This window comes from Cygnus olor, chromosome 19 (assembly GCF_009769625.2).
Source record: "Cygnus olor isolate bCygOlo1 chromosome 19, bCygOlo1.pri.v2, whole genome shotgun sequence".
Classification (NCBI taxonomy): domain Eukaryota; kingdom Metazoa; phylum Chordata; class Aves; order Anseriformes; family Anatidae; genus Cygnus; species Cygnus olor.
In genome coordinates this window covers 4,038,937-4,049,026 of record NC_049187.1, presented here as the reverse complement: position 1 = coordinate 4,049,026, position 10,090 = coordinate 4,038,937, and the positions used below count along the sequence as shown (strand labels likewise).

Below are 10,090 nucleotides of genomic sequence, written 5' to 3'. Positions count from 1 at the left end.
GCCTGAGCTGTGATGGCAAAGAACAACTTGTTAAGGAATTGTTTCTTTCCCACCCTGTTCAACTGCTCGCAGTCTCAGGCAGTTCATATTGATTGCCTGCACTTACTTGAGATGTTTTGCAAAAAGCACTTAGTGAAATTCATTCTGGGGATTTGTCAGTGGTTTTTTTATGGCCTATACGACATATGTGATACAGCCAGGTGAAGGTTTAACTTTCACAAGGTCAGCATACGAGCTTTCATGGAGGTGGAATTTCCATTTTGTAAAAAGTTCTGCTTCTCAGCACGGTACAAAGCTGAAAAATCATGAGTTTTGTGTTTTTTAATTTTGTGTAGGTGGAAGCATTTTTGTATTTTGCTTTTGTTTTGGAAGGTTAGTCAGATTATACAAATTGAAAGAAATTTCAGAACTAAAATTTATTGTGACACACAACAGCCTGAGACTAAACCAGCATTTTAAAAAGTGATGTTATGGAGCAACTTAACTTCTTTTTGGAAATCTTTTTTTTCCAACCTCTCCAAAACATTGTTAAAATCGCTGTTTCCATGGGAAGTGACTGTTCCAAGATTACAACCCCATGCAATACTGAGCCAGAAACCCTGCTATGACTATTTCTGTTCCATAGATTATCTGCACTACCTCATTAAATTACATAAACCACCTACAAAATAGCATTTCCCAAAGGACAAGCACTCTTCCAGAAAAGTTTCAACCTGTTCTTGTCAAATATCAGTCAGTCCAGAGAAACCAGCTGCTTTTTCTTGTTGTGTTGTGTGTGTTTTTTTAAACTGACACTAGAAATCTGTGCTAATACTTGGGGAGGCCAAGGGAGCCTTCATGCAGTGCTGTTCCTGCAGCCAGCCAGAGCCAGGCAGGCAGAAATGCCAGTGGCTCTCTTTTCCATTTTTACATAATGTCCCTGCTACAGTGTGGAGACCACAAATGCAATCATGCTAACAAGGGTTTGCTCAGTTCAGAGCCCTCGCTGCAAACTACATCTTAGCGATGATGCTGGCACATCGTGATGCCTTCCTCGGAGACACCAATCTCTGCCACGCAAGTAGGACCGGAGCTCCGTCTGTACTGGTGCTTCGCTTGGGTCAAATTAAGCACATATTGAAATCAGGGCACATCCCTGTTACAGATGAGATGAAATTATCTTGGCTGCAACAGCCCTTTGGAGCTTCATCTCCATCTGTTTTTATGACCTGGGCCACATAGATGCTTTAATAACTGGAACATGCTCTGCTATTTACATGAGAGATGAACGCAGACCTGCACGGATGTTTGGTTGCTTGCTCATTTATTCACCCACATGAGTAAATAATAATATTAAAGCTACCTGCTGCACAGTGAACACTTTGAAACAAAAATGCATACCAACGTATTTGGAGACACGAGTGTTCTTTTGGAAATTTGCTTCCTATAACAAGGGCAAATATATACGTGTGTGATCTAAAATATTTTTTCTTTGACCTAGCACTGTTTTGGTTTGAGAGGAGGATTTGCTCTTATTTTAGTGGGAAAAGAAAGTTGTTCTGAGTCTTCTAAAACCAAATCTAATTTTTCCCTGCTAGATAAATAGCGAAAATACAATTGTTCACAGCCTTTTACCTCCTCAGCTTATAAACCACGGAGTACTTTTGGTGGCAGACAGTCACTGCCAGGTCAGGCTGGGCAGAGGGAGGGCTGGGAGCATCTCACCCAGCAAAGCCTGCGGCTGCACAGGTGGAAAACTGCAGCACACAGCCCTGCCTGGCACCCAGGTCCCATCGAGGGGTGTTCGTGTCCTCAGCCAGCCTGTCCTGTTGAGCATTGTGCCTTGCAGAAAAAAAAAAAAAATCCTGCTTCTGATGCAGGTCTTGACAATAAAATAAATCAGCTTGTATCTTCAAAGCACCAGCTACTGCTAAGGCTAAGGGAAATATCTAAATGCATCGAGGGAAAGAGGAATGGTGTTGACTGGGCTCGCAGAGGATGAACATCATCCATTTCCCTCGCTTTCTGAATGCTCCAGTCTCTGTCTCACCATCTCCCTCCCCTCACACCTTCCAGGAGCCGTGATGGCTTTGTGCTTTGTCTTGGGTGGCAGGAAGGCCCGGGGCAATTCACATATCTGCCTCTGCTGCGGAGACTCTGAGTGTGTTTGAAGAGGACGAGGATGACAAGCGACTGGTTTCTGCTTAAACTGTACAGGTGGGAGTCTCCTCTCATCGTCGCCCCTGCTCTCCTCCTGAAGTTGCTTTGATATTCAACAAACACTCACTTTTTAAACAATACTGTCCTAAACCCTTATTATAATGCCCAGAACCACTTGCAGGCTTTCTGAAACCCATTATTATAATTACAATCAAGAATCATAGGAGGCTGTGCTTTGTGCCAGAAATACATATACACTGAATTGTTTGCAGAGGAGCCGCAGAGAGAAAGAGCGATGGAGAAATGTCGCTTCCGTGCTGCTCAATTCAGGAGCAGTAACTCCCACCCCATTTCATTTTCCCTCATTCGTTTTCCAATTTTACTTGTGGCTGCTGAGATGCGGGCTAATATTTGCTTTGTCCTCCGTGCTCTCCTGTGGCCTTGATGCAGGGAACCTTGAGCTGTGCCCGCGTCTCCTGTGCCTTTGCCTGCCCCAGGTGGGCTCCACCATACCCCAAACCTTGCCCTGGGTAAGGATCTGGGGTGCTGCTCCGGGCACCGTGGTCATGGCAGAGGCAAGGAGCATCGTGCTTCCGATATGGCTGCAACAATGCTCAGCAGATGCAAAACAAGCCATCTGGGCAAGCAAACGCAGCATCCAGCTTAGTTTTATTAAAGCTTTGCCTCATGGGTCACAAAAGACCTTAGGGAGGGCTGTAGGTTTTTTGGTAGTGTTATCCCGATCTACTGCTGACAGAGCTCATGGAGTGGGGACTGTGATTCGGCTTTTGCCAGCATGAACCCTGAAATTAGCTCTCCCTTTTTTGCAAATAGTGTCTGAAGTCAGTCTCGCCTATCACTGGCTTCCATGGCAATGTCGCTGGCTGGTGCTGAGAAAAGTGAGATGGATCAGGCCCTTCCGAATAAATATCAGATCTGATTCACCACTCAATTGCTTCTGTTTTACCTCTGTAGAACGTCATTGATTATAGAAGGATTTGCAAGTTTAAAACTAGACTAATTCAGTGATTAATCCCAACCAAAGCCTTCTGTAAATAGAGACCAATACTCCAGCAGCATTCAATATTCAACACATCAATAGAGTTCTCAGCAATATGACTGAATGGCATTTAGAGTTCCCCTCCCTTTATTCAGGGTAGTGCCGGGATACATTTAGTATAGCTAACCCAGGCTTTTCACCTCTTTCTCTTCTCCCTGGGAAATGCCAGGCACGTTCTCAGTGAAACAAAAGCAAAACTCTCCCTTCCAGCCTCCGACCCGTTACTGCAGCAGCCGAACCCTTCAGACGCCCAACGGGACCAGAGGATGCCATAGGGTGGTGAGGGAAGGAAGATGGGCTTGTGGCTAGGTCTGACCATATCTAAGGCCCATTTCATCCCATGGGCTGGAGACTTCTCTGGCACCTTACACCAGTGATTTAAGGCTGGTACATACGGTGGAAAAGCTTATTCTAGAATTGTCTGGCTCTAAAGAAACATTGGACCAGGAGAAGCAGCTGTGGCAAAGAAATATCTTGACTTAAAAGATTTTAAGCATTTCTGCAGCTTCTTCTGGTCGCACTAACCTTCAGATCCCACACAAAAATCCCAAACCACTCCCCCAAATGCTACATAAATCTGGACATAAATAAGAGTTGCAGGTCATGGAAATATCTGGGGGTTTCAATATTTGGTCTTGGTACAAATAAAATTTAATCAAACATTTTGGGGAAATTTCCCACCACTAACAACCCCTACACACACTGATGACATAACTGCTCAGCTTTACCGAGTGGTTGCCAGATGGTCTGTGGCTGTAGGGCAGCCCATTTCCCTCTGTAGGGATTTTCCCCTGAATCATGCTTCCTAGGAAGGTTTGCCCAGTATTTTCAGGATCCAAATCTTGTTTCTCTTTCCTGTTCCTTTGCTCTCCCCAGGAAGTCCTGGGTCCACTCAAAGTGACAGACCCTAAAGTTCCACTGAGTGTCCCCTGGACCCAAATCCTCTTTCAGAGGCAGACAAATGATGGTAAGATCCATCCATTCTTACATCCATTCACCAGCCTACGAGACCTGTGAGAATTGCTGGACCAGCTTCAACTGACAGCTACAGACAATCACAGAGCTCAGGCATCTGCAGCTCTTCTAGCTGCTGTCACTCCTTAGCATGCAAGTTCCCATGAGGAAGGGCTCATGGGTGTTTCTGTAGTGCTTTTACAGTGCCTCCATCCACCTCCTCCAGCTCTGAACAGCCACAGAAGAGCCAGCTTCTAAGCGCCAGCCATCATCAGCCAAGGCCAGGATGGGAGACAAGACGGAAGTGATCTTTCTCTTCACATGAGCTTTTCCTCCTCTTGATTCCATTTTTTGCCCTGTAGCAGGACTCCTGTGAGCTGCCTCCAGAAGATATGCTTGCTTATCTCCTTGTCTTTCCACTCCAGATAGGTGTTCCTCCTGAGGTATCGGGACAGCCCCAGCTTCTGCCTCAGCAAGGTCTTATTCACTTCTTCAAGTACAATCATGATGATTCCAGCCTTGTCTTCAACCAGCTGCCAGGACTGGGCAATGTCAAACTCAAAGCTACACCACTTGCTCTCCAGAAAGTCGGTGGAGATGACTGCAATGACATTTCTGCTACTTAGAAAACCTTCTTGGATGATGTTGGTGACAATGGGTACCCCTGGTAGGAAATCCCTGTAGTAAAGACAGAGTTGGAAGGGAGGTTTTCCTCCTTCTAAGGGTTCAACCAGCTCTTTTATCACCCATTCTTGGTCTTTGCTGGAGTGGATAACAAAGGCATCATAGGTGGTTCCCCTTTCTGCAGAGTGTTTACACCCACTGAGCAGCACCAAGAAGTAGTAGAGCTGGAAGTAGTACTTGTAAATCAGGAATATGAACACCACTGCAGCAAGCAATATGACCACTGAGCATGCCACTGTGCTTGGGCTGGGACGGCAGGAGGACATGTAGAAGCTTGACAGGCTCAAGTTCTTCATGTATGCAGGTGTGTGGCATACCATTAAATGCTTGTTTTGCAGCAGGTCCTCCTTTTCTTTGATCCATTTCATAAAGTTCAGGTAACTGCAAGAGCATTCAAACAAGTTGTGAGAGAGATCTAGGTAGACCAGACTAGCAGGCAGGATTTCCAGGCCTGAGTCCAACAGGACACTCAGCTGGTTGTGGCTGAAATCCAGGGCTGTGAGAGCTTGGAGTGGCTTGTAGACTACGGGATCGAAGGTCAGGAGCTTATTGTTGCTGATGTTCAGCTCTTTTAGTTCAGAGAGAGCATTAAATGTGCTTTGATCCACCTGTACTAATTTGCAATTTGAAATATCCAAGGTGTGGAGGTGGCTCAAGTTTTTGAAGTTATTGGACAATTTATTGTTCTCAAAGGAGTTGCCTGCCATCTTGAGCACTTGCAGAGAGTTCAGGCCATGAAATACATGATCGGATTTAACATGAGTTTTGGTATAGGAAATATCAAGGTAAATGAGTTTCTGAAGGGATAGAAAGACAGGGTAGGTGCCATGGTTGTCTAACTTTGTGTGCTGAAGGTCCAAGTATAAGAGATTCTTCACATTGGTAAAATCTCCAGTCAAACTGATGTCAGAATTGAAGCTTAGGTTCAAGTGTCTCAAGTTTGCAGACCCAGGAAACTGAGGAGAACAGCATGAAGTGAAGGAGAGCCGATTCTCACTCAAATCTATGACCTCCAGGTAAGTTAGATTCTTAAATTTCTGCCGGAAGCTATTAAGGTGTTTGCTCTGGGTAATACGAAGCACTCTCAGCTCCTTAAAGAGGGACAGCTTCACAGCAGGCACTTCCTTGAACTTGCATTTCTTGCATTCCAGATGTTTCACTTGAGGAAACATAGGAACCTCTGACACCTCTTCGAGATTGACGTTCACCAGCCGAATACTGGAGACGTTGCCTATACAGTTAAAAAGGGTGTCCGTGTTATTCTCAAAATTCCTGAAACAGATTAAGACAAACTCCTGCATCTGTACCTGGCAGAGTCCACTCAAGAGTCCATTCTGAAAATCTTCCAGTTTCTGACTGTCCCTGAATTCTCCAACTATTAGTCTGTTGACCTGTAGCCCTGCCAGGCCATGAAGAGAAGTGTGCATGTCATGGAAGTTCTCAAAAGAGGATCTCAGAACCAGTTCACCAAGATGAATCTTTGCAAAGGACCCCGGCTGGATGTATTTTATATTATTCAGAGAGAGCACCAAGGTGAGGTTGAGCCTGTTTGCTTCACACAGGGCATCAAGGTCTCCTTTGGAGATATATGTAATCTTATTGGAGATAAAGCTCAGGTGCCTGAGAGAGGTCAGGTTGGAAAAATACTTGGGAAGCTTCAATGAAGCAATGTTGTTGTGGCCCAAATTCAGCTCCTGTAGGGTATGCAAGTGTCCAATTGGTAGGTCAGTCAGAGAGGATATGCTGGTTTCCACCAATACTAGTTTTTTCAGAGATGTTAAACCATAGAAGGTTGCTGACCCCAGGTACTGGAGGGAATTGGCAGTTAAAATTAAGGTGGAAAGTTCATGAAGATCCACAAAAGAGTTATCTTCTATTGTATGGATGTGGCACCTGGTGGGCAAGAAAAGAGGATAAGTGTAGATGAATGAATAAATGTACTCTTTTACTCTACGTTCACTAACACTACTGCACTAAGTGCTAATGCAATTTTCTCAGACTCAACATCTTGCTGGGGCTTAGCTTGGCTTTGCTGTGCTCCTGAATCCAACCCCTCCTTCCTCAACCTGCAGGTGAACACAGTCATTTCCCAGGAAGGTGCACCATTAACCAGCCATGCAAAAGGAACCCTCCCATAGCAGGAGAATTTCCCTCTCCTCCTCATCGTAAATCTGAATTTCAGTTGCAAAGCAAGAGACCTGGAGCCATGGTCAAAATTCAGGCAGGCAGCAGGACAGAAGCATTTTAGTTTTCTTTTTAGGCCAAAGTAAGGCTCTGATGCTCATCATGGATGGCAGAGCTAGCCAGATAGAGGACTCCCTTACATCTTGCACTCTCACAGCTTCCAGACTCTCTCAGCAACAGCTGGGCAGTCCTCCGGCACAGGACTGATGCAGCAGTTGCAAAGCTCACAACCCAGCAGTTTTGCTGATATCTGAGAGGGAACAGACCCCTGGTCATGTTGGTTCTAAAAGAGAAAAGGGAGAGTGAAGAGGAGTGTGGCTGCCTAAAGGTGGTTTCACACGAGAAGACCCAAGTTTGAGACCCAAACCCATTCTGTAACGAACTCAAGCAGAATGAGCTTTACAACCCAGTCAGTGCCTTACAGCAAACCTGCTCTGCCACTCAGCTACTTCAGAGCTGTAACTGTGATGGGACTGAGTGACATTTTTCAGTGAAACAATTTACTCGTAGAAACCGTTGTCTCAAGTCAATGGAAATTATACATCAATTCAAATTTGCTAATAAGCCTCCCTCATCTCCTCCCCCAGATATGTGAGTAGAAAGGAAAAGAGATATGTTGATATTTTAAAACAACCTTTTAGAAAATGAATGTGTTTTTTTTTTTTTTAAGATGTGATTAGAAAAACAGTTTCCCCAAGATGTTCCATGTTCCACTTTGGAGTTTTTGTAACAGTGAAAAGTCTGGCATTTTTCTTGTTCAGAAAGAGGTAAAACATCCTCCTCCCTCTCACATCGTGTCCTACAAGATCAGACTGACAGGCCCAGGTCTGAGAGAGTGTGCCCTCAGTAACTGGACTAAAAGCTGTACTTCATTGCTATGGGCATGTGCAGAGAGACAGACAGAGGGATAAAGTCAAGACCAAAACAATAAACAGCCAAAATCAACAAGACCCCAAAATCTGGAACTGTTGAGACCCAGCTGGTGAAGTCAGATTGACCAGTAACCACACAAAAAAGGCTCATTACCTTGAAAGATCCAGAAGCCGCAGTTCAGGGACTGATGAAAAATAATTTGAGCTCAGTGATTTCAGATTGTTGAAGCTGAGGTCCAGCTCCTGGGTGGTGTTTGGGACTTCAGGGGGAACTCCAGAGATATTCAGCCCCATGCATCTGAAAGCTTTGCTAGGGATGACCTGTAACAGTGGCAGATCCATTCACAGTCAACACACACTCTTCACAAAATGTCAGAAAATTATACTGTCAGGAAAGCAGGAGCAGAGTGACTACCACATAGTTCATTTCTAAGTGAATTTTGAAGCTCAGTTCTAAATGAGCTGCCCTGAGCTTCAGGAAATAATCTCATATATCCTAAGCATCTCTCCCACCTCTGGTAGAACCAGTCCTGCTCCCCAGGAAGAGCTACATTTCTTGCTGATTGAAGCAGGTACAAAACCACAGGACAGTGTTCCTTGAGGCTGTGGATGAACCAGCAGCAACCTCTAAAAGAGCCAGCGAAACAAACTCAGGGGGATGTATGGTATGCCCCAGATCAGCGCTCAGCTTTGACACATTGCAGAGAAGCAGGCAGCTCTAACAGAAATTAGTCTGTGAGTAATAAGTAAAGTTTGCAAAAGGCAGTTCATCAGTGCCAGGTATTTGGGGTACCGGTGAAGTCACTCTACAGCACAAATCAGGCTAAAATATCATAATTTGCAGAATTTTTAGACAAGGCTTGGATCTCTTCCTGAAGGGACACATAATCTATTAGTTTAGCTGTAGTGTAGTAACCTCAGAGGTGCAGAAAGCCAAGAGGAAGAAATGATTCGTGCTGCTTGTTCTGGTTCTCAGGTGTTTTTGAGACCAGCGTTTACTTCAAATATTTCAATTGCCTTGGTAACAGCCTTGGAAGAAAGATGAGCTTCTGTAACAAAACTAACACACGACAGATCTGATGCACAAATCTCCCAAGCAGAGGGGAAAGTTGCACCAGAGAAGCAGAAGGATTTCGTGCTCATGCAGAGATCACGTACCTCCAAACAGGGACTGAGGAGGCAGACTGCCAGCTGCGACAGGATGAGCGCCAGCCGCAGCAGCTCCCCGAATGTCCACGGGAGGAGAGCTGCTCTCCTGGGCATCTTCAGGAGGCCAGGCATGCAGGAGAAAGCACCATGGGTGTCACACAAGGACCTGGAGCGAGAAACCTCCTGAAATGCTGAGCGCTGCCTCCCACCGCTCCTGCTTCTCACTGCACGTCACTGCGAGCTGCAGAGAACAAGGGGAAGTGAAACTGGTGACTGCCCAGTTTCTAGACATGCTTGGAGTGACTTGTGCTTCTTGCAACTCTGTGTTTAAAAAAGAAAGAAAAAAGGAAGTAACAAAAGGTGTAGTTTGGACTAGAAATTAAAGAGCAATATGTGTTGTGCCAGTGTGTCACTTGACTCGATTACCTCAGATTAGCTCAGGCTAAATTGGTGGAAAAAAAAGGGAAACTTTTGTGAAATTGTGAGTCCAATTTCCAGAAGGCCAGGTTTCACATCCCATAATGTGAATGCACTGTGTAGAGCAAATGAGTCTCTGCATTCATCCCCCTACCATGCTCCCAGGGCAAGTGCTCACCTTGGGCAAATATTTTCCTGAGCCCAGTAACTATTATGTTACTGGTTTAGCTATGGCTGAGATCTCATGAACACACACTTAGGATTTACTGGGCCTCAGTATCGCATCATCGCAGGAAAAGGCTGCACGGGGCCATGCACGAGGGGCGAGCAGAGGAGATCTGACCACGCAGCAGTCGGAGCCCCAGACACTGCTCAGCCTGCGGTGCCGTGCTGGGCACCCTGCACCCCTGCCCTTGGCTGGGACAAGCTGGGACAGCTGCGGTTGGGGTTTGAAGCCTTGCTACAAAATCCATGTGGAGGGCCATCTCAACACCATCCTTAACTCACAGTGCAGACACAGCTGTTTCTGGGGGAGGCTTTGAAAAAGCTGAGTGTTGGTAATACCACTTTAATTCAGCTGTGAGCTTTCTAATAAAGCTCCTTGCCTTCATTTACTCTGATAAATGGTGGT

The 10,090-nt window shown here is 45.5% G+C and overlaps 1 protein-coding gene across 1 annotated transcript; it reads right to left on the bottom strand.

Moving 5' to 3' along the window:
* Nucleotides 1–367: 367 nt before the first annotated feature.
* Nucleotides 368–9,389, bottom strand: TLR4 (toll like receptor 4). Its single transcript, XM_040531819.1, has 3 exons — nt 9,052–9,389; nt 8,048–8,214; nt 368–6,730 (listed from the first exon to the last, which is right to left on the bottom strand). The coding sequence occupies exons 1-3, from the start codon at nt 9,172–9,174 to the stop codon at nt 4,471–4,473; spliced, it is 2,550 nt and encodes an 849-aa protein (XP_040387753.1). The 5' UTR covers nt 9,175–9,389; the 3' UTR covers nt 368–4,470.
* Nucleotides 9,390–10,090: the final 701 nt, after the last annotated feature.

What these genes read in the sequence shown, in the direction of transcription:
- TLR4 (XM_040531819.1), bottom strand. Translation starts at nt 9,174, where the DNA reads ATGCCTGGCCTCCTGAAGATGCCCAGGAGAGCAGCTCTCCTCCCGTGG. An exon ending in TCCTCAGTCCCTGTTTGGAG is followed by an intron (nt 8,215 to 9,051) that starts GTACGTGATCTC and finishes CCACTGTTACAG; the next exon opens with GTCATCCCTAGCAAAGCTTT. An exon ending in CGGCTTCTGGATCTTTCAAG is followed by an intron (nt 6,731 to 8,047) that starts GTAATGAGCCTT and finishes CTTGCCCACCAG; the next exon opens with GTGCCACATCCATACAATAG.